The 27064-nt window shown below is 37.8% G+C and overlaps 1 protein-coding gene across 2 annotated transcripts in view; it reads right to left on the bottom strand.

Moving 5' to 3' along the window:
- LOC125073673 (microtubule-associated serine/threonine-protein kinase 2) overlaps nt 1-27064 on the bottom strand; it is a 74624-nt gene that overhangs the window by 2182 nt on the left and 45378 nt on the right. The window contains exons 4-36 of one of the 2 annotated variants that reach the window (XM_047684617.1): nt 24374-24507; nt 19942-20017; nt 15030-15130; nt 14292-14417; nt 13467-13592; nt 12856-12937; nt 12411-12515; nt 11636-11800; nt 11049-11167; nt 10731-10874; nt 10516-10621; nt 9959-10158; nt 9576-9646; nt 8954-9063; nt 8377-8494; nt 8039-8163; nt 7761-7863; nt 7345-7505; nt 6788-6877; nt 6194-6417; nt 5944-6074; nt 5490-5625; nt 4980-5106; nt 4277-4378; nt 3934-4005; nt 3595-3717; nt 3289-3386; nt 2837-2971; nt 2417-2530; nt 1451-1669; nt 1014-1189; nt 433-902; nt 93-218 (exon numbers count right to left, since the gene is read on the bottom strand). In XM_047684617.1, the coding sequence (XP_047540573.1) occupies nt 93-218; nt 433-902; nt 1014-1189; nt 1451-1669; nt 2417-2530; nt 2837-2971; nt 3289-3386; nt 3595-3717; nt 3934-4005; nt 4277-4378; nt 4980-5106; nt 5490-5625; nt 5944-6074; nt 6194-6417; nt 6788-6877; nt 7345-7505; nt 7761-7863; nt 8039-8163; nt 8377-8494; nt 8954-9063; nt 9576-9646; nt 9959-10158; nt 10516-10621; nt 10731-10874; nt 11049-11167; nt 11636-11800; nt 12411-12515; nt 12856-12937; nt 13467-13592; nt 14292-14417; nt 15030-15130; nt 19942-20017; nt 24374-24507 (4515 nt within the window). Of the gene's footprint in view, nt 1-92; nt 219-432; nt 903-1013; nt 1190-1450; nt 1670-1865; nt 2531-2836; nt 2972-3288; nt 3387-3594; nt 3718-3933; nt 4006-4276; nt 4379-4979; nt 5119-5489; nt 5626-5943; nt 6075-6193; nt 6418-6787; nt 6878-7344; nt 7506-7760; nt 7864-8038; nt 8164-8376; nt 8495-8953; nt 9064-9575; nt 9647-9958; nt 10159-10515; nt 10622-10730; nt 10875-11048; nt 11168-11635; nt 11801-12410; nt 12516-12855; nt 12938-13466; nt 13593-14291; nt 14418-15029; nt 15131-19941; nt 20018-24373; nt 24508-27064 lie in introns of those variants that run through there. The other variant, XM_047684616.1, reaches the window with a different exon arrangement.

Raw genomic sequence — 27064 nt, forward strand, 5'->3', positions numbered from 1 at the left:
ATTAAATTTCAATTAGAAAAGCATCTCAAAACTCCACAGTGTTTTCAAAGTATTATTACTAAAGTATTTAACAACATTAATCGTTCATGTACCTTTTTCTTAGCGTGTTTATCTCTCTTGGAACGATGGTCGTCATCGTCCCGCTTGCGACCCATCACTCCCAAGAGCTTGCTCACCATGCTGCTGCGACCACGACCCTCGCTCTCCGCCTCTGGGGACTAAGTATGCGACATATCGTGTGAAATTGTTTCATATAAGAGTTTAGATAAATGACTCCTTATTGTCAGTAGGCGGGAAATACTTTCTAATTTTATGATTAAAATGACTTTATGGAGCACTAGCACACAGTTGTTCAGTTTGAGAACCACTAGTTTAGATTATTAAGTAAATGATTTCTATCACAGCAGATATATTATGTCATATAAAACATACCTTATTAGCTTCTAAAGACTCCTGCTTTTTCAATCCTTCGCTTTTCTTCAATGACTCCGACCTCTTCGCTTCCTTTAATTCTTGCTTCTTCTCTGCCTTCTCTTGTTTTTCCTGCTTCTTCTCCTTTGCCTCCTTCTCTTGCTTCTCAGACTTCCTAACTGAGCCGCTGCGCTCCATCGTCTTTTCGTGCTTCGTTTTCTCTTCCACTTTAGGAACTTCTGGGTGTCGCTCTTCTATTTTTAATTCAATCTTCTCTATTTTCTTAATCGAATCTTGCTTTTTCAGCTCCTTTTCGTGTTTTTTATTTTTCTCCTTTGTTTTGAAGTCCTCATCTTTGAGGCTGGAGTCTGATTTTTTTCTGGATTTCGTTTGCACTTCTGTGACGCTGGGTGTTGATTCTTGTGTCGATGTGAGCTTTTTACTGAGATCTAATGTCGGAATGGTCGCTTCAGTACTTGAACGACTGTCATCTAAAAAGAAACAGATTTACTATAAATTAATATCACTACGTATCATTACTACTGAAAATCTTATGTACGAATTTGCGAGCAATTCTTCATAAAAAAGAAATATTTTCATACCAATATTAATATCACGTGATGTGTCTATGTTGGACACGTCCATGCTGCTGTCGATGTAGGATTCATCAGACAGTGACAGCGACGCGAAAGATGTGTTCGGTTCGAAGGCCGACTTGTCCAAGCTCGCCTTGGGGGACGATGTGAAAATACTCGGTGTAGTCTGTTTGGCCGGTGTCCTGGAAATTTATGCTTATTTATTTTATCCTACTACGCGAATGATAAAGATCGGAACATAAATATTTTACAGATTTAGCTTTAAGTAAACCATTTAAGAAAAAATCCAAAAGTATTACTATTTTCATAGAATATTACTAAAAAATAAATCTAACATACACAGGGTTAAGCATAATAAACTTGTATTCGATTTAGCGTTTCAGTGTACGTCACACATAATGAATATGGTTCGAAAGCGTGCCACGAGTTGGCCAGCGTCGCACCTGACGGGTATCCTGGCCGCGTGGTGCGTGGGCGAGTCCTTCTCCTCGGCGATGCGGGGCAGCGCGGGCTCGTCGGGCTTGTCGGGCGGCGGCGGCGTGGGCGGCGCGGGGGCGGGCGCGCGCCACGCGCCGCCGCGCCGCGCCGCGCCCCCCGCGCCGCCCGCCGCGCAGCACAGCGGCGAGATCGAGCACTTGGCCTCCGCCGAGCGCGGGTGCAGTCTGTGGGCGGCCAATATGTCACTTTCTAGTCCGCTGACGTTATACACGTCGAATGCTTTAATATTTGAACGATCCTATTTTATGCACTACTACTATTTAGATAATATGGATGCTTGATTCCTACTGTATAAATCTTATATTTTACAGACGAACATAATAATATGTATTAGTGTCAATGAAATATGAACCAGAGTGAGGACAACATAAAATGTGAAAGTAATTTACTTTATGATCATGCAACGGAAAGCGTCGTGGTGGAATGAATATGATGAGGATGACAATGGCAACAGTCAGACATATAAAGTGAACAAGTGTTAAACACAACTGAAATCTCTATTCTTTTAATCTTATTCAATTCGATGGGACGGCAGCTTAAAGACGTCTGCAGAAAGTTCATGTGTAGAACCAGCACCTTTACGTGCTCCAATGCCCCTCACTGTTTGAACAGTGACTTCACAATTCTGGGCTACTACTGCTGAGAAATCCTTGACAGAAAAACTCAATAACTTTGTAAGCCTCGCTAGGCCAACGAGGCTTTAAAAAAATATAACTTACAAATTATATATGAGATTGACTGATTACATTACATCACATAACGCACATACTCGTAGATAAAGAAGTCCGCTAAAGAATTACAACGTTACATATTTCAAGCGAATACACATTTTATACGCTCTCTACGCACTCACTAGACGGCTAGTGCTCAGGCACAAAAGCAAGTTTCGTTAGCAAGTGAAGGGCTCGCACCTGTCGGGCGACAGCGCGCGGCGCAGCAGCGGCGACGCGGGGTCGCGGCGCGGCCACGCGCGCCGGCACTCGCGCGCCGCCAGCGGGGACGGGCTGCGCGCCTCGCAGCCGCGGCTGCCGACACACACGTTACACTCGGCCGAACGCGGCCCCTGTGCGCTAGTAGCGCGCACACGAGCGTCCGTACGGGCACGTACAGACGAACTACGTCACTTTCGACTTTATATTCGCGTGCCCTCAGAAACGTCAGATATAAGAATATGTTCTTGCCGTATGACCAGCTAGTGACGAGCACAAGTTTTGTTAGTAAATGAAATGAGCATACGAACATTGTCCCGACAGAAGTAAGTGTACATTGAGTGGCATGAAATGATATTCAGACACATAACGAGTTCCCGTAAGACGACCGAGCGCTCTCACCTGGTGGGCGAGGCGGGCGCGGGCTGCGGGGAGGGGGAGGGCGTGCGCGCGAGCGGCGACAGCGGCATGTGCTGCAGCGACGCGCGCCGGACTTCTCCCCCCAGCTTGTGCTTCAGCCCGTGCAGAGAGGACGGACTAACAGGCAGGATAACAATTCACGTCATATAGTAAGAAACAAATACATATTATAAATAAAAATAGTCAATAAGACGGTAATATACATTTGAGCCAAAACAGATACCTAACTCTGGTATATCGGGCGTTTGCTCCTTTTATTTGATTGAATAATTGTTTCTTCATAATATTTTTTCACCAGCAATCTTCTACTTGTATATTACTAGTATAGTAAATAAATTTATTTACAATGCCAAAAATTTCGGCAAAAGCAACTTTATATACATAATTACATATCACAAAAATGTTACTGTACGTAACGTATGACGCGTACTCACCGCTGGTAGTGGGTAGTGGGGTGCGTGGTGTGTAGGGGGGAGTCTGCGGCAGGGGACGCGGCGGGGGATGGCAGCTCGCTAGACGCACCCGAGACTATCTGTAGAAGACATAAAACATTTTTTACAAATACGATACTTAAGAAGTACATGTATATACATAAACAGGGTTATTACAGTAACCCTGTATATACTTTATAAACGTATCGTACATTCTTGTACAGGAATTTTTCGTAAAATAATTAAAGATCGGAGTTATATTGTTCAATCCTTTCGATAGATGCACATCGAGTTAGTGGACACACTCACTTGGTGCATCTCCTGCGAGGCTCGCTTGGTGGAGATGCGCCGGAACAGCGAGCAGCGGCGGCGCGGGCGCGGCCGCGGCGGCGCCGACGCGCGCCGACCGCCCGCGCGGCGGCGCCCTCCCGCCTGTACACCAATTATTCATATCAACTTCTGTAATTCGCTAAATGCATTAATATTTATATTTTCTTTTATTTAATTTAAAACAAAGAAATATTCCACATGAAGTGATGTGGTCATCTTTACCCATAGACAGTGGAAGTGGAAATAAGTATAAAATATTTCTTTGCGTATTCGACACGTGGTATCGGAAAAGGTGACTTGCAAAGTGAAAAACATTACCTGAATAGTGGTTTGATCTAACGGCGTAGCGCGAAGAGTGGCGTGCGGCGCTGCCAGCAGCAACCGTAGAACCTAGAATCAATAAAAAAACTTTTACTAAAAATACACTTAGCATTAAAACATATAGATTGATATTTAGTACTTTGACATTATTAATATCTGTATAAAATATTATAATTGTTAAAAAAATATTAAAAAACATGCATATATATTTTCCGATATATATGCATGTTTTTTAATAATTTTTGTCACACAATTTGAACATTTAGTATTGGTAAGTGAAACCAAAATACCGACTAAGAATAACACAACAATAAGTTCACAATATGAACACGAATCTCACCTGTGTGTGCAACAGTCCCTGCACGGATTCCCCGTTGAGCTGCGTGATGAGATCTCCCGCGCGGAGTCCCGCCGCCCAGGCCGCCCCTTGCTCACTCACCGCCTACAACAGAACACAGCTTTAATGTCTCAACATCGTACGTTAGCCTCATCCCATTTATTTGATGTCGGGGCAATGTATACGCTACAATAATTTGGAACTCACTGTGAAAATAGCTGACCTAAATATTAGTCGAACCAACCAAGAAATGTACATGACATGTTTTTTTATTTTTACGATTTTTTAATGGCATAGGTTGGCAGACGAGCATATGGGCCACCTGATGATAAGAGATCACCACCTCCCTTAGGCAATGGTGCTGTAAGAAATATTAAGTATTCCTTACATAGATAATGCCTCACCAACCTTGGGAACTAAGTCCCTTGTGCCTGTGGTTACACTAGCTCACTCACCCTTCAAACCGGAACACAAAAATACTGAGTTCTGTTCTCTGGCGATAGAATATCTGATGAGTGGGTGGTACCTACCCAGACGGGCTTGCACAAAGCCCTAGAACCAAGAGAGTGAAATTGTGCAAGAGATTAACACAAAAAATATAGTACCGCCTCTTGCGAAGCTTACATATCGTGAGGAAGTGATTGTATTCTACTTTGTGGACACCTTCCATCTTATCAGACAAAGTGTTGTCAAATATATTACTGACCGAGACGAGATGATGCATGGTGTAGTAGTCGGTATCCCCGTAGTACACGCGCACGGTGTGGATGGTGAAGCCGAAGCCCCGCGGCCCGCGACGCACCACGATGGGAGGCTTCGACGACTGGATCAGCCTGAGGAACGAACTACTTCTCTAGTAGAACCACTCACATCATACTACTTTGCACTTCGGTGTAGCCATCCATCCAGCCATAGTTCGATGAAGTTCAATGATGCCATAAAACGAACTAAACTATGTTTTATAATACCATATATGTATATTTAAATAATAATTTAAGAAAACATCGTTATATTTTTAATTTTTGATATAATTATTTTATAAGCTTCTACTGCCATCGTGCCATATTCCATATACTTAAGTCGTCAACCTAACCAAACGTTTGTTTGGGGATAATAGAGTTCATTTCTCAGAAGAATCATAATAATATTACAACTTAATTATTGAAATCTATAATCTAAGCTACCGTAGTTAAGAAATAATAGTAAGTTCGCTCACGAGTGGTTAGCGATCGCGAAGGGCGAGGGCGGGTCGCGGCAGGGGGAGGAGTCTCGCGACGAGTTGGTGGACGACGTGTTGCCGGCGCACGGGGACGCCGCCCCGCCCACCGCCAGCGTCGACACGCTGTCGTCCGCTGCGCACGGGGGACATACACTTAGTGGATGATGTGATTTATATAGTTATTACATTCATTGCCTCACAAGTAGTCACTGCAATAGCGATTTATTCTGGATTCATTTCTGAGCTGGTAAAAATAAAAGGTTTAATTGATTTTTATAGTGGCTCCTTTGGTTCCGGTCGTGCGTTTCAACTCTTTTTAGTCGTATTGGGTCGTCATATTATATTCGTGTACTAACTTGTACGAGCTCAAATATCAGAAGTGTTTGAATTCGACTGTTTGAATCGAAAAATGAACTGGTTTCTTCGCATAAAGCTCAATTACAATACATACCTGGATGGATAACGAGCGAGAGGCCGGAGGTGCTCGCCGATCGTCTCATAGACTTGGGCGCGGCGAGAGCTGAATGTTTACCCTTGTCCAGCTTGTCTATGCCTTTATCATCCTTTTTCGCGACATCCGGTCTATAATCGAATATATTAGTTAGTAACATCGTTGAATTGCCTTTATAATTTTACAGACGACGCGAAAGTGGCAACGAGTAGCCTTATAATTGTGTAGTATTATTCGTATATAAACTCACAGTCGGGGTAGGAGCGCGGCGTGGCTCGCGTGCAGCGGGTGCGGGTGCGCGAGCGGGTGCGCGAGCGGCGGCGCGTGCGCGTGCACGTGCGGGTGCGCGTGCGCGAGCGGCGGCGCGTGCGGCGGCAGCGGGCGCAGCGCGGCGCGGCGCCGGGCCGCCGGCGACACGTCGTCCGAGTCCGTCTGCGAGGACTCCGCCGTGGACCCGCCGCCTGTGCCCACCATCTGAAATACGTATTCGTACACTAACTTTTCCTAGGCAGAGGCATAAAATAATTCCATTGTTATAAGCTCGGAGCATCATTGGAAAATTTTGTTTTTTTTTTCTACAATTGCTGTAATCAATGATCTGCATTAATATTGTACAAAAAAGTGTGTAAATAAAAATATAAAATGTATTACGCAATACATTAAAAGCAAAACGGAAGGTGCATTTAAAAAACCTAGGAAAATATTTATATTATAGGAATAAATGTAAGGAAAGCTCTAAGTACTTACAATTTCAGCTATCATAGAATAAAATCGCCACGTTAAGAGAGTTCGCAAATGAATAAAATATACGAATATAATAGTAAACCACAGCGAAACAACTCACAGGGCACTTGGGGTGGTGGTGCAGCGCGGGCGCGGTGGGCGTGGTGGGCGGCCCCGCGCTGTCCGGCGTGCCGGGCCAGCTGTCCGTGCTCTGCGGACACGGGAGTTAGGGACTACTTGTACTGCGTGTGTGTCACGAAAACATCGACATGTCGCTTAATGTGACAGTTTATACTTATTGTGGAACAAGTATAGAAAATGAAAATAGACAAGAAGATTATAACGCAGCCGCTGAAAAGTTTTAGTGCCCTGAGATTAAGTCAGTTTATCTAATTTTTATGCCATAATACTATATATTATTGACGAAAAGCTAAATAATAAAAAGCAGAGTGAATAATATAGCCATATTAAGCTTTTAAAGTCATACGTGAACGTCATTTGAGTTCATTTAATGCAATAGCGACTTGGGTGCAGCGATTACAGCTATTAAACTATACGATACAAGAAAGCGAAGTTCAAATTAGACGAATATATAAAATATTTGCGGTGCAATTAGTAAAAAATGTAAATAATTTATCTCAATAAAGCACGTGCGCTAACGAGTGCGTATATGTTTACCCTGGAGTCGTGTTCGAGCGCGGAGTGCGAGTGGTTGTAGTGTCGCCGCCACTGCGGGGAGGTGGAGGAGAAGGCGGCGAACACGCCCGCCTCGTCGGCCTCGGGCGCCTCGCCCGCCTCGTCCGTCTCCGCCTCGCTGTGGTTGTAGCGATCGCAGCGACCTGCGACGCGACCGAAGCGTTACAACCTACTCTCGATTTAATGAGAGCATGTTAACATTATGACGTCACAGTACCCTCCCTTGTTACATAACAATTTTAAAAAGACATTAGATAATTTATAATTAAATTAACTTTATAAGTATTTTCTTCGATTTGAAATAATATAGAACAATAGAATATAAAAGTATTTATTTGTTTTAATATCGAACAGTGAGAAAATAATTATGCGTTCAAGAAAAATTGTAATGTACTCACTGTCAAAGTAGCTGGTGTCCTCGTCGTTCTCGAGCTGCGGTATAAACTCAGCCTTGCGTCGCAGTAGATTGTTCCAGTCCAGACCGTAAAAGTATATATGTTCCTACGCAAATATTAACACTATGATTTTTTTTGTGTTATATAAATATTTATCCATACCTCTAGTATAGATTTATTTAATCAATTTGTAATGATAATTTGAAAAAATGGCATCTGTAGTTTAATTATTTTTATGTAGTGTTTTATTGTGAAGCGACCCAGCAGGTGCGGCTGCATACCTTGACTTGGTGCGTGCCCGCCGTGCCGAGCCGGTCGCGCGGGTTGCGCGCCAGCAGCTCCGTGATGATGGCGCGCGCCTCCACCGCTATGGGGAAGTCGTCTTCCGAGGGCCACTCTATGTCATCTATGATATACCACCATTAGTGATGATTGTGCCGAAGTACTGAGGCTTACCACACGTACGTTTACTGAGGTTACATATGGGATGCCCGTGGTGTTTAACTCAATCCGTCGATTCTGCTAGTAATTTTTACTTTTTTTTTAAGTTAGTTAAAGACATCTAAACGATATGTGAATTAGTTAAATATATTATTTATATACTTTTTTTATTTCATACCATTGACAGTATGCGCGAAGAGTTCCTCCGGGGTATCGCCGAAGAACGGAACGCAGCCCACGATGAACTCGTACAGGATGACACCCATCGACCACCAATCGACTGGTTTACCGTAGCCCTGCAGTTATTATTATATTAATTTTTATTATGAAATTCTTATTGTTCTTGTGAATTATATAGAATTTATATCTGCGTAGGCACTGCATACCATGGCACTAGTATTGCCTAGCGATTACTATTCGAAAACAACAAAAACAACGACAAATAAAATGATTTACTGTTAAGAGCGTCTTAGGATATGTCTCAGGTTAGGCCGCCAGGGTAGGTACCCACTCATCAGATATTCTACTATAGTATTACCATACTATAGTATTGTTGTGTTCCAGTTTGATCATAATCATCTTATTCATTCATAGCGCAATGGCGTAAGTATTGGCCAATATTTCTTACAGGGTCAATATCTACGAGCGATGTTGACTAGTTATAATCATAAGGGATCAAAATCCCGTCCGCTCTCTTAATATTATGAAAATAATGTATCTTTCAGCTGCATAAAAACCAAGAGACGACTGGTCACCTGCCGCAGGATGACCTCCGGCGCGATGTACTCGGGCGTGCCGCACACCTGCTTATCAGAGAACTGGCGCGCCTCGCGGTCCGCGTACTCCTCGTACAGGTTCGTCGCCACTGCGCAACCACAGCGTTAGCGGGTATTCTACTATTGCTGTTTGCTTAAAGCGTCGGCTCTATAAGCGTTGGTGACCACTACGTACCGCTGGCATAGAGCGGGACATTTTTTTTTAACATTTTTGAATTTATTTTATTCCCTGTTGACTTCCAGGCAGGAGAGATGACATACTTATATAATTGTTTTTAACTAACATGACTGTATTTTTAGATGTTGAAAAATAATAACTACTAAGTTTCTCGCCGGTTCTTCTCGGTAGAATCTACATTCCGAACCGGTGGTAGCTATAGTTTAAATAGTCTGATAAATGACGATTCAAAAGTGCTTGTAAAAGCCTACTTGAATAAAGTATATTTTGATTTTGATTTCTTGGACATCATATAATTATTATTAATAATAAAAAAGTTAAGGGAATTGTATAATATTTTAATTGTTCTATCGGTGGGCTTTTAATGAAAAGAAACAAGCAAATTATAATTAAAAAAAAAATTGAAATCACTTAGACACTTACGTGACATGAGACCCATCTTGCTGAGTCCAAAGTCAGTGAGCTTGATGTGACCCGTTGCTGTGATGAGCAGGCTGGGAGATGTAAAAATAATTATAACGATTACTATCTTAAAGTGAAACTTCATTGGATGTGATGAAATTACAATATTAAATTTGATCACTATTATTATTCTTCTAACCGTACCTAGTCATGTACTAGTGATATACAGAAAACTTTATTTTTATTTAGAAAACTTTTTGAAGTTAAAATATTTACCGATCCTGAGATACGGTTAGATTGTTATTTCCCTTAATGACGTACCGTAATGGTAATTCATCTGGTATAATTAATGGTAGGTATCTATGAGTAGCGTGTGTTGTGTTTGTGTGTGTGCGTGGGCTCACTTGTCCGGCTTGAGGTCGCGGTGCACGATGCCGTAGGAGTGCAGGTACTCCACGGCGAGCACGGCCTCGGCGAAGTAGTGGCGCGCCATGTCGGGCGGCAGCGGGCCGGCGCGCAGCAGCGTGGCGCAGTCGCCGCCCTCCACGAACTCCAGGATCAGGCACAGGTGGCGCTTCGTCTCGAACGAGCAGTACATCGTCACCTGGCGGAGGTCCCCCACTTGTTACGTCACTTCACGCCCCATACTCACGATACAACCACACTACATTAGTACCATGACTTGTGACCCTCAGTAATATCAACTCCGCACGTTGTCATCGAGTAAATAAATGCAGTATGAATGTTAATATTATATTATTAGTACAAATCTAACAAGATTATGTTTATGTTATCAACCAAACATATCTTGCTTCTTTACCGAGTGGATAGAGCCATCTTTTGTTTAAATTAAAAATAAGTAATATATATATATTAAATCCATTGCACAAAAAAATGTAATCAACGAATTCCACTAGCATTGATTAATACATTATTAAAAAGATTTGTAATAAAATCTCACCACAAAAGGATTGTCGGCAAAACTTAAAATGTCCCTTTCAGCGAAAGCTTGTTCGACTTGATTCCTCAATATCAAGTTGTTTTTACTTATTTTCTTCATTGCGTATCTGTAAAGTATATTTAAGGTTAAGAAAAGCAGGCCGGTAAACTGACTTACTTTTCCATTGCAAGCAATAATTTTATTTACATCAAATAATTTAAAAAAATATAAAATACCTCTGCCTCGTCTGCTTGTGCTTGACGAGGTAGACGGCGCCGTAGGCTCCGTTGGAGATGAGTTTGATGACCTGGTAGTCGTTCTCCGAGGGGGGAGTGCTGCCCGAGCCCGGCGCGCCCGGCGGGGACTGCCGTCCGCGTACTCTGGCGAGGCGCAAGTACGGTCAAATAGAAACATACTTACTAACCTGCTATACATGCTATAAATCATATGATAATTATTATGAATATCGTGATATCGTTCTTAAAGTTTAAAGTGCTAATTCTTATACGATATTTTTTCGGCATAATTTGTATGAGTATAGAACGAGGACTCACTTGGAGGGCGAGCAGGTCTGCGGCGGCGGCGGCGGCGGCGGCACGTGCAGCTCCGCCAGCGGGTCCTTCGACAGGCCCAGCTTGTGAATGATGTACTGCGGGATATCCGTCGTCATCCCCTGCAGGACACACCGGCACGTTCACATCGTTACATTAACCTCAACGGTCATTGGTCAACTATTACGTCATCAAATCCGACAGACCAATAACCATTTGAATAGTGCTAAATTAGTTTTTATCCTTGGAAAGCATTTTAGAAACAGGAAGTAATGATAGTTAGAACAATTTCTAAAAAAGTTGGGACGTGCTTCCCGCTAGTGACAAATAACTTTTTGACTCTTTAAACTACGTATAAAAGATGTCAAAATCGAAAACCAATGTGATGTAAAGCGATTCATAGCTGACGCTACGCGACTGTAATTAAAATACGCAACTAGAAAACAACGCCATCTTGTTTCCATAGACAATAGTTGATGCCAACGCTATCTCTGACCTCAAGTCGACCTCGAATCAACAATCATATCACTAATTTTTGCTTTTAAGCTTAATAATCGACAATTAATTTATAAATGTGGGTTTATTTCTACCTGTAAATGTCTCGCGTGTCCTTCGGCCGCTTCCAACAACCTGTAGAAGCGCTCGGGATCGAACTCCAAACACTCGAGGAGCCGAGCTGGTCGCGCCATTGCAAGAGTCAGTCGGGTGACCAGGGGGGCCACTTGGGCACCCGCTTCAGCCGACTTATCTCTTGTCTGAAACGAGTGGGAGTATTAATTAATCAACATAACATACGACAAATACCGACATCAATAAGTTCGACATGACTTATCTATACTATTATTATAAATGTGAAAATACTGAACCGAATTTGATGAAATTTGTTATGAAACAAGCTTGAATCCCAAAGAAGGACATAGGCTTTTTATGTCGATCACCTGACGACCACCCCCTAAAACATGGGCAAACTTGCATGCGACAATTTGTTGTATACATATATATTTTAATATACACCACATCGACACCGTATAAAAAAATACTTAGAACTAATTTTGTAGCAAGTTAGTAATTGTAAATTACGAACCAGTATATTATTCAGGTTTATTTCTAATGAAATTGTTTTAATCGAAGCGGAGTGTTCAGACACAAGGGTAGATATGACATCTACCTACTCTTAAGAGATAACTTCTCTTTTGAAAACTTGACGCATAATGTTCAAATGCCGATACAAATTTGAGGAATTAGATTGTCTAAATACACTTTATCTCCTAAAGCATACAAAACAGGTTCCTAAAACGATAGTTATTATTAACTGGAAATAAAATACTTAACTGTTAATATTAGTATAAATTATTATTAAATTACCTCACATAACAAACGATCCAAACTGTCCGCCATATCGTAAAAATAGCTACTCGTCACTTGCTTCGATTCTGATTTATGAAGGCAATCTCGCGCCATTTCCAATACCTTGAAAAAAAAATACAAAATTAGAACTGACCGTTCAAGTTGCGCATGCGCACTTTATTGGGGTAAAGTGAAGGTAGCAATCGCTATAGAGACTCCAGGGGAAAACACAATTGTATGCTACTGGACTTTGATAAGACTCAATAAAACCAAAGTCGTACAGGATTCAATTCCAGGTGACACGATAAAAAACATCATCTAAATATATAATTGTTGTGACAACTATAGTGATACAGTGAGGGAACAAATGAAGCTAAGAGTCATTCTCGTTCTACCCTAATCGTTCTAGACTAATCACCACGCTAAATGCAAGCACTCCCCGGACAATGTGTAATATAATCACCTGTCTCTGGACGAATCGTTCGATCGGATTACGATCTGGTTTTTTATCCAATTCCGTCAGCTCTTCGATGAGTGATCTCAATCTGAAAGCAAAGTACATCAATTAAAATATATTATAATAAAAACTTTCGATAATGACAGGAAATAAGGATTATTATTTAAAAAAAAAAAAACTTCATTGTCATAGTTCTAATCTGTGCAGTTCACATACAAGACATGCAGTCACACTGTATCAAACTGAGAAAACATCGAACCTTTTTAGGCAGAAAGAAATGGTATAAAATCATAGTATTTTAATTATTTTTCTGTTCATTTAATATTTGACACTAGATAACTGACCCGGCTTCATACAAGCACAACTTTTAAATAAAAGAACAAAATTAAAAAAAAAAAACAATTCGGCTAGGAAAGTTAAAATTCACGGCTTTTCTCTAATGTTATATACGTTTTTATTAGTATGTATTGATGAAATCGTAGCTTAAAAGATCTAAGCGTACAGACGTTGGGAAGCGACTTTATTATATACTATGTATAAGGGGTATGTCAACTTTATAATAGTATGGTACTTGTAATGAGTTTAAAGAAATATCATAATCTGAATACAATACGAACTTATCATCCATGGCCCTTTGTGCAGCCGGGAACCGAGACGCGAAGAGAGACGACATAGCCGAGACCGCGTCGTCCTTCGAACCTTCTGATCCCCCGCTTCCGCCGCCCGGAGATCGGGACGGAGAACTACAAGGAAAACAAAAAACTCGTAACACTTGTATAAGATTTTACTACGACTAGTGTAGTAAAGTATAATATCGATTTAAAAACAATCACGACTTAAATATATTAAAGAGACAAAACTTAAAATCTGAGCTATTAACTAAAAAAAAAATTTAAAACGTTTGTTATAAACGCATAAACTACTGTATTTTCTATTTAAAAGAATCGCTAAACGATGTGAGAAATACTTTAACCTTACGAATTCCTAATAGCTTCAATTAGATCAATTTTATGGACACTGAAAACGCCTCGTTCTATTACACGTAGATTCACACTACACACCCTTTTTTGAACGGAATCGTTGGCAAGGTTGTGTCCTTCAATTACTTATTACAAGGTCATTAGAGGCCAAAGAGCAAATAAATGTAAGGTAAGTAAATGACACACAACTTTGTAGATGCATCTTCTCATTTGGAATCGGTCTGAAGCATATTCAACCTATGCTCTAGAGTACGAGTACAGTACGGAAAGACTTGGAGTACAAACGTCACGCGTTCCTTCACCTTCGAGCCAAAGATAAATGATGAACACAAAAACGCGAAAACTCATTGACAATCTTGTTCGTTTAGAACAGGAGACATTATGGTTCTACTTTTGGATACCCTTCCAATAAATATCATTTTCAATAAAAGATCATTTTCGTGCACAATTACGCCTTAATACCTGAGACTTCGACTCCTTACTCTCCGCGGCAAGGCTCGAGGGGAGGGAGAAGGAGCTCTCGCCGCGTGTCCACTTCCACCGCTGTCCGAAAGCGACGCCCAGTTCATGCCGCTGCCTTGTGAACTGCTGCAAGATAGAATACGAACATCATTTATTATTAAATTAAAGCTAATGTTGCAATCTTTCTATGCGGAATAATATTTTTACGATTATATCTAAATAGACTGTCAAAAGTAAGAATGCGTCGAAAGAAATAGTGGCTAACGACGATATCTTTATACACGCACCTAGTGCGCGTGTAAAGTAGTATGACGTTTAACGAGTGACACTATCTAAACATATAAATAATAGAAGAATAATATGTATGTAAGTACTAAATACGTACTTACTTTGATGATTCACTAATAGTTGTATATTTTTTTCTTAAACTTACAAGTTGACAAATATCGAGAGACAAACATACAAAGTAGTAAAATATAGCCCCTAAAAGGAGAACTGACTTAGTTTTCTTTTTTTTTTTTATGTTACCAAATATTTAATAAGCAAATTTCTCACAGAATAATGCGCCATTTGGAATGTCATATTCAGTCTAACAGCTAGACAATTTATTATAAAGAATTTTACATAAATTTATTTCTTTAAATTATTTCCTTTGCTCTTTTAGAAGAAATTCAAAGGCGAAGGTATTACGATATACAGCCAAAACTTCACCATTGTATACGATGTGTAAATATTTACTTGAGTGAGTTCTGATGGTGGTGGCAATGTGGACAAGGGGCGCGCGGGGGTTCGCACGTCACCTGCGCGGCCAGCAGCCGCTCCTGCGACGAACATTGCGACTGCAACACAAGAAATGAACAAATAATAAAACTTCAGAAACAAATCTTGTAAAAAAAAACATCGATCAGCAGCGGTGAAGTTAAAACTTTTTGATCGTAAACACTTTAATATTTTGGCTTACATAGATATTTAGAGAACACCGATATCAATCTCATCATATCAAAGTATCCAACTATATACCCATTAAAACATAACATATCAATCAGTCAAAAACAATTTGTTAAAGTAAACTTCACATTGAAATACTACCACCACCGTTTCGGAAAGCAGCCTCCGGCGAGAAGAAACGGCAAGAAACTCGCATAGTTGCTCTTTTCAAATAAACAGATTTACAATGCTGTTTGTTACAATAATTACTGTCCTGTGATGGAAGACGAGCCTAAATCCAGGCGTTTTTTTTTTCTAAAACATACAACTGCTTACAACCTATTCCAATCGAAGTAGGATAAACAAACTTGGTGGTAGTGCTTTGTGCCCGTCTGGGTACGATCAGATATTCTACCGCCAAACAGCACTACTTAGTTTTGTGTTCCGGTTTGGAGGGTGAGTAAGCCAATGTAACTACAGGCACAACGGACATAATATCTTAGCTGCCACGGTTAATTGAGCATTGGTGTGATGTAAGGAATGGTTGCTATTTCTTACAGCGTCAATGTCTTGGGCGGTGGTGAACACTTACCATCAGGTGGCCCATTTACCGGTCCACGTACTTATTACATTAAAAAAAAAACCTTAGATTTTCGTATTCCACGCGATTTATTAATAACTCAGCTATATTGTGGTACTACAATCATTTCTTGATTAAAATATCTTTATTTACAATGGAACACGGTTCAACTTCATTACGTATATCACCTTTAATTCTACTTCCGAAGTTCCGATAACGGCTTCGTTCCAATTTCAAAACGACATTTATTCGCAAATCCATAATGAATATCATAGATTATACAAGCTCTCGACCAATGATATCGCGTCAAATCGATGTCAAATGTTGTTCATTACACTTTTGTCCTATTGTGATTGGACAGGCTATTGTTTACATTTGTATAGATAAAAAATGCACGATAAATTAAGATCTAATTCAAGTAGCTAATGTGTAAGGAATAACGTAGCTATGCTGATGACTTGGACGACTTTCAAAGCTAACAATAAGGGTATACGTAGTAATATCGTCTTTAGTTAAACGTGTTAAGAGCTAAAATCGTTAAGGACATTTAAATGCAGTTGAAATCTGAAATATAAAACAATTTTATCTGACATCTCGGTAACATAAATTACAAAGTCAAACGGTAATAATAGCTATATTTTTATATTACAAATACTAAGACGGTATTTCACGATTGCATTTTTTTTTTTATAATATTTTAAGTACGAGTCACGACTTATAAAGGTAAATATCTCATTGCTGGGCTTAGACCTCCTCGCTTTTTTTAGGAGCAGATATAAGTGAATAATTTTCTTCTGAGACGTGCGCAGGTTTCTTTCACCGCTGAACACAAGATGAATTATACAAAACAAACTAGACACATGAAAGTTCAGTGGTGTCAACATTCCCGTGATATGGGCCATCTCGGTTCTCATTGTTATAATTTAAGATAAAACTATGTTAATAAACAATTAACACGCACTTTTTTTTTTAATAATTGAATAAACTAGTCATGTTTATATTTTTTTAATAGACTGTTTACAATTTTCTTAAGCAATAATTTTAAAGAAACTAGCTTTGTGGTAGGTCTTAGTGCAAACCCGTCTGGGTAGGTACCACCCACTCATCAGATATTCTACCGTCAAACAAAAGTACTCAGTATTGTTGTGTTCCGGTTTGAAGGGTGAATGAGCCAGTGTAACTACAGGAACATAAGATCTCGGTTTCCAAGGTTGGTGGCGTATTGGCGATGTAAGGAATGGTTAATATTTCTTACAGCGCCATTGTCTATGGGCGGTGGTGTCCACTTACCATCTGGGGGTCCATATGCTTGTCCGCCAATGTCATAAAAAAAACGAGGCAGTGCAAGTCAGACTCTTGCACGGAGGGTTCACCAGACTATACTGAAAGATACGCTGATTTTATTAAAAATTTACGGTTTTCGTAAATCCCTACAAGTTTTCATTCCCCTTGCGAGAGAAAAATGCAACACAAATGGCAATATATTCTCATTGGGTAAACTAACTGGTTTGGTACTTTGTATTTTCACGCGTTCCTAAAAGATTCTTTACAGACATACATATAAACAAACAGATAGACAGAAGAATAAAGAAGAGATCTTATAAGAGTTCCTTTTTACCTTTTTGAAGTACGGAACCCTAAAAAACTATGAATTGTTTGTTAGGTGACTAATGAGTAGTGACTAATCGCCCTCGTGATACTTTTCTACACTAATCCCTTTCTTATCTTTCCTCTAAGCTTCATCCTTATGGTAAACCCGGTAGTAACATTAATATAACTTGTGATACATGTATCCGAACAGAACAGCATATTATTGAATTTTATTTATGACATATGTCAATTATTTTTAACGCTACGATTTTCTATTTTCTTTTTATGTAATAGGTAGGCGGCAAATGTGCCAAATGATGTTAAGCGGTCGGTAGACTTTGGCGCTGTTTGATATATTAACCATTCCTTACATCGCCAATGCGCCACCAACGTTGGGAACGAAGATGTTATATCCCTTATGCTAGTAGTTATTCTGGCTCAAATCCCGCCAAACCGGAACACAACAACACCAGGTAATTCTGCTTGGCGGCAGAATACCTGCAGAGTGGTACCACCAAGTATTTTCAATGATTGTTATCACATATATATATATATATTAGATACATTCAAAGTTATGTAAGAAACCAAACATTTTTTAGAACGAATCAATAAAAAAATATTATTTTAATATATATTTTTAAAGACATTTATTTTCTTGCTTGCTTAATTTATATTTATAAATCATCAATGATTTGCGATGAAGGAAAACATCGAAAAACTTGCATGTGTGTGACGAAAATCTTTCACCACCACCAAACGTTAGAGTATCGTAGTGGAACAACCTCAAAAGGGGAGGCCTTAAACCAGCAATGGGTCATTTACAGTCTGTTACTTCACTACTTCAACACGTCTTTACGATAGTAGTTTTCCTAACTCAGATAATTCATATATTCAAAAATAATTAATTAAAAAAAAATTAAATACCGGATACGAAGTATTAACCATTATGAATATACCTAAATTATTTAGACAGGTAAATTAATCGAAATAAGGTCACAACGATGAGCATGATTTAATTACCTAATTTAGAATTCCAAGTAAATTACTCAAACTTACACTTCCGAAAGCAATTATAATTATAAGCACTGTGACATGCACACGAGCGGCCACGCAACTAGCGATTTAATTATATCTCATATTTATTATTAAGACCTTAATATGCCAAACTACGATGCACTGAATAATCGTGCACTGAGGGTTGTGTTACAGATAACATTTGGACTCGCCTCGTTAAAAATACGACTTTCAACACCATCACATTTAATTTCGTTAAGTAGGAACGAATAAGCAAAATCAAAATATGGGCAATCAAAAGTATTTTAACTTTGCCGATGCATAAATTCAAAACATTTAAAAAAAACTTTAATAAAAAATAAATAAAAACCCTATTATTCAATACAAGATTGTATAGATGATAAAAATTGACTGTATTTTTAAATGTTGGAAAAGAGTAACTATTGAGTTTCTTACCGGTTCTTCTGGGTAGAATCTACATTCCGAACCGGTGGTAGCTTCTCTTAATATAGTTTGTTAAATGACGATTCAAAGGCCTACTTGAATAAAGTATATTTTGATAGGGATTTAACATTTAAGTCAAGGAATGATTAATCTTAATATTTAGGGCACTTGTGACTATTCCGCCTTAGTTTAACACATAAAAAAAATACACAATACACCGCTCGTTTAAAGGCTACAACGTTGTATGTGCATTAGATAAAAATAAACACACCGGGCATTATCACTTATTTTATCTGACAGTGAATAATGTCATGATTCCTCATTGATTACTTTATATTAAGTTTCACTCGACGTTTCCTTTTATTGATGATGATTAATACGTGACTACATTTTATGATTAGTGAGAACCACTCCTTGTTATTACGAATATACCAGTTGTATTTGTTTTCGTTTTATGAAACAGGTCGGCGGAGGAGCAAATGACCGTAAACATTGGCGCCGTAAGAAATATTAACCACTCCATACATCGCCAATGTGGCACCAACATTGGGCACTAAGATGTTATGCCCCTTGTGTCTGTTACAATGGCTCAATTATCTTACAACTGGAGCGCAAAAACCGTGTGTTAGCGGTAGAATTAGTGATGAGTGAGAAGTACCTACCTATCATCAAGTGAGTTCATTTATTTGAAGATCGACACCTGATATACTAAGAAATATGTTATTGAACACGCGATCATTGGTAAAGATATTGTTTCATAGTATACTCAAAGCTGTCCTAACCGCATATATTACTTATTTTGCATTAAAATTGTAGTTGTTTTTGTTATATAGAAAATAATGTCTACCCTCTTCTTAGTTCTCACTTCAATAGGTCTTTAAGTATTAAGACTTGGAGGCTGTGCGTTGATGGTGTGTAGCACGATCAATCAATTGTTTCAAATTAATACCAATATTTTGACTTGATTACAAGACAGAAAGAGTAGAAGCCCAAACGAAGAGGAGATTCAGAGTTGTAGTTGGTCCTTCGAAACCGGATCTGTGAAATTGATGATAATATTTTAAATTGAATTAATATTCATGCGAAAAAACTTACTGAAAGACTCGAACTGCCTGGCGTGGTACCGTAACCGGACGATGGGAGAGATGCCACCGACCATCGCCGACCGTCTCTGAAATTAAGAATAGAATCAAATACAAAGGCAAAATTCTTTAGAGATAAATAAAACAATCCACCTATTAATTTCCAAATATCAACAGCCACACGTAATAAAATATCTCAATGAAACAGAAAACAAACTTCAATCCGTCTATTTCTTTATTTTATGCATACAAAACTTAAATATGGCCAACGTATTATCGAGACAATACATCCCTCGTGCCAGTAACTCAATCGCCCTTCATACTGAAACACAAATAAAATTGCCATTGGCACTGGAATATGGACAATGTCTATAGGCGATCGTGACCATTCACCATCAGATGGTATTATTCGCCTGACACCCTAAAATAAATAAAGAAAGAAAAACATCAGTCAATTTGTACAAACGAGTTGAATATAATCTTACCTACGCACATTTGTTACAAAATATTTCTACGTTCTAAAAATATACATAAATAAGTTAAGCCTGCTACAATTCAATACTACAGCAACGAAGGTAATCTTTGATAAGGTTATTGTAAATACTCACATGTCCTTATTTCTGATTGGCACAGACATAAAATAATAAATAAATAAATTATGTAATGTAAACAGTAACATAAAACGCAATTAAATTACATATTAGCTTATAACTTGAACGACATAATACACAAATATAATATTTACAACAACGCAATATTATAATATACATAACATTGAAAAGGAAGAAAGGCTTAAACGACAAAATTGTACTTTTCGAAAATGACGTTTAATAATAAGTTACTAAGCCTCTTTACCTAACAATATCTATCATTTTGGCGCTTAATCTTTTCTATATTTTTCCAAGAAAGATATATAATAAACTTATTACAAACATGATTACGTAACAAGCTCTTAATTAATATCTGTATCTAAAACAAATAAATATCAGAAATTAGGCAAAATTTCAGGTTCAAAAACAAGGAATCCGATGTTCGAACCCAGGGCCTAGGATTTGGCCTCTTAGGAACCAGCCACCAGACTAACGAAGCGGTTATATCATTAAAAAAAAGACAGGGATTTACATAGTTTATGTCTCTAATATATTTTATGTCTCGAAATTTTTATAATTTCTAAAATAATAGTTTTTTTAAACTTTCCGAGAGTTAAGACGAAATAAAATCGTGGAACTTCTATAAAAAGATTTGTCTAAAGAGTAATTTGATATATTACTTCTATCTTACTACAAAAACTATCGCCAACTCGCTATCTATCTTGTCCAGAAGCAGGAATATACAAATATAAGCAATTTTGACCTTGAATATTACTATGACGTCATTGATCGACATCTGGAATAAGCTATGATATTCACTAGTAGAAGAAGTTGTCGAAATTTTCGAATTAAAATTAAATTGGATAAAAGTATTGGAAGTAGAAGAAGCGAATAGTATTGTTGTTAAATAAATAACTATTTGTAGTACATAATATAACAGAACTATTAGCTAATGGAATGGAATATGTAATTCTAAGATTTGTTTTGATTATGTACTAGAACAAACAAAACACAACCACAAAATATTATGTTGCACACAATCTCGAGTTAAACTGAACTGACAAGATTAATAACATCGCTATCTCTTTCTAATCTATGGCATTCTTACGTACGTGAGAATAAAATACTTGCTATCCGTATTTAACAAAAACATTTAAAAGAGATATCATCAGTTTTGACAAAGGAACCTTAATTGAAAATTTTGAACAAACAAACCTAATTGGACGTCTCTATCGACGTGTTAATTATTTATTATCAAACAGAATCGCATACACAATAATATTCATTGCGACCACTATAACAGATAATCTTTTAAATTTGGTCGTCTAATGAAAATCTATTTCAATGATTTCAAGTTCTTGACAATAAGCCTCGTCAATGTCGTTCATGAAAAAAGTAACAGTGAAAAATCTAATTGTGGGTGACCTCAGGCCAAGATAAATGTCATGAAAACACTTCGAAAACATACATTATAAACATGCGAGTCGGATATATAAATAACAGTCCGTGGCAAATTATCAAGATTAACCTAATTGGAGACAAATATGCGTGTAATCGGAGTTTATGTAATTAGTATGCGTCAGACGATCAAGCGATTAAAATCGTTCGAGATCATAAATTAATGTTGACATAAACGTTTCGTATAAAGTACTGCCACCGAATATTAAAAAAATATATATTACAGGCCGAGATGGCCCAGTGGTTAGAGCGTGCAAATTAACCGATGATTTTGGGTTCAAACCCAGGCAGGCACCACTGAATTTTCATGTGCTTAATTTGTGTTTATAATTCATCTCGTGCTCGGCGGTGAAGGAAAACATCGTGAGGAAACCTGCATGTGTCTAATTTCAACGAAATTCTGCCACATGTGTATTCCGCCAACCCGCATTGGAGCAGCGTGGTGGAATATGCTCCAAACCTTCTCCTCAAAGGGAGAGGAGGCCTTTGGCCCAGCCAGCAGGAAAATGTACAGGCTGATAATGCTAAAAAAAAAAAAATGTTGTTTGTTGTTTTGTTCGATGTTCTGTCAGTCAATCAATTTATAGTCGAGTGATCTAAGAGAAATCCTTTGTATACTTTTTTATATCGACGCTGGGTCGTGACAAGACGTTTTTTTTGCTAAACGTAAAAACTTCGCTTAAACGAGTTGAGTAATATTTGACCGATCTGAGACTTTTAGTTCTGTTCGATTGTACATATAATATGTACGTATATTAATCAATAATAATCGTCTCGTTGGTCAGTGAACCGTATTACGTGTTCGATTAATCCTGGTGTCACCTGTTTTTATAACTTCGGAATTTAAGACGGTATTTCATTTGCATGTACTTTGATTGTTAAACTGCGACAAGTTATGGTTATTACGTTCAATAAATAATACGGACTAAAAGCTGTTTATATTTGCGGAAACAGCATAATAATACAATAACAGCTAATTAATTATTTCGCAGCTAAGCAAATATGTCCTTTTGAAGAAGAAGAATTTTTGGAACTTATTTACACCAAACTATCTAAACCACCTGTGGCAAATTTTTATCCGACTCATACAATCAATATAAGATTACGTTCCTAATTAAAAATTAGTAGGTACAATAAATGTGTTATTTTTAACCTTCTTATTATACATACTAATAGCTCTGTTACGAGTTTATTGCATACATAAGCAGCCTGTGAATTTTCCCACTGCTGGGCTAAGGCCTCCTCTCCCTTTGAGGAAAAGGTTTGCAACATATTCCACCGCGTTGCTCCAATGCGGGTTGGTGGAATACACATGTGGCAGAATTTCGTTGAAATTAGACACTTGCAGCTTTCGTCACGATGTTTTCCTTCACTGCCGAACACAAATTGAATTTTAAACACAAATTAAGCACATGAAAATTCAGTTGTGCCTGTCTGCGTTTGAACCCGAAATCATCGGTTAAGATGCACGCGTTCTAGCCATTGGGCCATCTCGGCTCATTTATTGCATACCAATTAAAAAACATGCCTTTTGTTTTGAGTTATTGTAGTAAGCAAGATATAAAAGAAGACGTCATCGAGTCTAGAAAAGGAATAACTTTAAAAGGATGTCTCAGGGATTGGATCCCCATCCGCCGTATAAGCTCCTCTATAAAGCAACGTTGCATTTTGAACAAAAAATAAATAAACATAATATTAATTTATCGATTTACCTGTACGTGTTGATCAAATAATTCAACGATCTTAAATAAAACAACGAGTATATTTTTTTATCCGATCAATCGATTACTTAACCGACACAGCCGTAAGCCTATAACATAAGTGATTACATCGACATTGTAATTAATCTTTATGAATAAATTTCGATTGTAATCGACATATTCGGTATCGATATTCACCTTATAATATTACGAGATATCGATAAAAATTAAATAAATAAAAATTATAGATAAAACGTCGATTGATAACGAATGTTATAACGATCACTTGAAACTTTCTCAGATTTACTCGTTATAAAATTCATAATCGATATAAGTACATATATGTTTATAAAAAAATAGTTTTAATCGATTACATGTTTAAGTCAATATTGATACAGTTTACTTCATCCATCCACATAAAGGGAGATAATGGACGATTATGACAAATACATTGTCAAACTAGTCAACTTCTTTGCGTCATATTAATGTTCCATTTTCAAATATCTAACGTTGCCAGTACATACCCTATACACACGTTACAGTTTTTTTTTTTTTTAATAAAACATTTTTAACTCTTTCAAACCAGATTTCTTTCCTTTGCGTTGATCAACCGAAGCAGTTTAGAAAGATCGTCAGTAAATATAACAAAATATAGTTGAAGAGAACCGATAAGAAACTATATACGTTTGTTACTTACAACTCTTTGCCGCGCTTTACGCTTGATGATAGCAAAGCGTGATGCAGAGGGTGGGCATGGTGAGCATGCCAGCGCGGCCCTTCCGCTGGGGAAAGCGGCCCTGTGCCCGGAGAGCTGCAGCGACCAGAGCCCACCTAGAAAAAAAAACCACTTGAAGACACAGAAACACAGGACACTCAACTTTATGTTGTTTATGTTATTTTATGTATATTAGCATCTAAACCTAAGAAAAATATTTTATTTATTAAATAAAAAAATAATATACTCGTTTGTTTTGTCACCCGTACCAAAACTGAGTACTGAGAATATTTATCATAGTTAAACGCGAAAGTAAGCAAAAGCCTTTATAAAAGTTATCTTAAAACGTATTTAATGATTTTTTTATCAATTTCGAAAGCAAACATTCAACCTAATCAATGTTTCAAAACAAACACGATTCGATAATAGTCCGTTATTGTGTTTATAAAACGATAATTTCAACGACCTTTGCTTTCGAACGCCGTGTGCCATTCGCATGGAAATTAATTTGAGCGTAGAATCGTTTAAAAGTACAATCGCTATTAACAATTCTTGGCATCGTTTGCTGCTTGTGTTTCAAACCAGAAACCTTCATTATTTTTGTAAAGGTTGAATTTAGGCAAAACAATTTCTTTTATATTTTCCTCGTAACAAAGAAGTTTGTAGTTAAAGATATTATACCCTAACGGAACACGTTAAAAAGTATTGATACGATTTGTAAGATACATGTGGAATTTGCTCTGTCTGTCGACAAATCTTCACCACGCGACTTAAAAAAATATAGAATTGCATGACATAATCACATATAAAATCTATACATATAATAAATATTTGAGTATCTATTAAAATAAACGCTTTTGACGAAATCCATATATATATACACCCGGTAAATATACCAAAAAAAAAATTTTTTTTAATTTTTGTCTGTTTGTTCCGGCTAATCTCTAGAAAGGTCAGACCGATTTTGACGGGACTTTCACTGGCAGAAAGCTGATGTAATAAGGATTAACTTTGGCTACAATAATATTTTTTTTTTTGTTAAATTCAAACGCGCACGAAGCCGCGGGCACATGTAGTATAATTTTATTTAGAATAAAACATTTATAGATTATAATATAAAAATGTTTTATTCTAAATAAATTTTTTTCATTAGAATTGGTTAACATGTTGGAATTTATTGACGTCATTATTTTTATGACATATATATATCTTACAGCGCCATTGTCTATGGGCAATGATGATCCATCAGATGGCGTATCAGCATTTCCGCCTAGATATTTGCATATCATCAACCGCGTTATGGTTGTTGTGGCCGAACATTAAAGTAATTTTAACATTCAAAACGTACAGCAATATATTAACAAATAAATAAATATAATCATTATTATAACAAGAGATCTGTAAAATTCCGAAAGCAGTGCAAACCGTGACTATAAAAAGACACTTAGTCATATACAAAAAATACACAAATGTATCTATTTCATCCGATTCCGATCGGATTTTAGCCACACCGACCATTATTAAAAGAGCCTTGCCAACTGCATAAGTGTTTGCGCAAACACAAATGCACACTCTATTACTTCACTCCCATAAACCGATATGACCAAAATAGTTTAGATGATCTCCGTAGCACTAGAGTTCACACACTGCCAACTTAAAGAGTTCGGAGTGTACCCAAAAAACCTAGTAACTTTTTAATGGGCTCAACCCGAACTTAAACTCTCGAAATCAGCAGCATATATCCTAACTATGCTACAACAAATAGACATCTTCTTTCTATACTCATTACATCGCTAGTAAAAAAAACTCATAACATAATTAGGTAGATATTCATCCAGTTCGTTGACACTTAAATATTCAACAGTTGCTCGAATGTGGAGAAATTCTGTGTCAGTCTTATCTTCAGCCTTCACCTCTAGGCCTGAGTGTGTCGTGATTGTCAACAGCCCACTCGGTTCTAATGAAGGGAGCAACAGGTTGGCCTATTAGCACTGAACACAAATAGACGAACTTTTAGAATCACTGTTCTTTAGGAATTTTCTTGAAGTAAACGACATTTTAACTGCGATTTATCGTCGTGTTCGATAAGCGTTCGTGACTAATATTTTTGGAGATTCTCGATTGTTTTGAAATGGAAATATAACGTTTTTTTGTCTTATCTCGTAAATCTTTATTTTATTAAGTATATTTTATCGTAATTGATTTGGTGACGTTTTATGACATTTGTAGGTGGACGGACAAATGAGGACAAATGGTGCTGTAAGAAATTTTGACCAATCGTTACATCGCCAATGCGCCAACTTTGGCAACTAAGATGTCATGTCTCTTCTGTAGTTACACTGGCTCACACGCCTTTCAAAACGTAACATAACAATACAAAATATTGTTGTGTAGTGGAAGAATATCTGATACTGATGAGGTGGTCACCAAGGTGGAACCAAGTAAACTTCAACTAACATAGAAATTATTTAATTTCTTAATCATTAATATATTGAATAGTTATTCGTTATCATATCATAACAATAAACATTTGTGATAACAACTTAGACCTGTCTTGTCTGAACCGTTACAGGGTCAATATCGTTTAACTGGGCCGGATATGATCAATATACGGCCACCACGACCACACGACCACAACGGCCTTACACAATAGAATATTTTTTTACTATTATT

The sequence above is a fragment of the Vanessa atalanta genome, chromosome 25 (assembly GCF_905147765.1).
Source record: "Vanessa atalanta chromosome 25, ilVanAtal1.2, whole genome shotgun sequence".
In the NCBI taxonomy this organism is placed as follows: Eukaryota; Metazoa; Arthropoda; class Insecta; order Lepidoptera; family Nymphalidae; genus Vanessa; species Vanessa atalanta.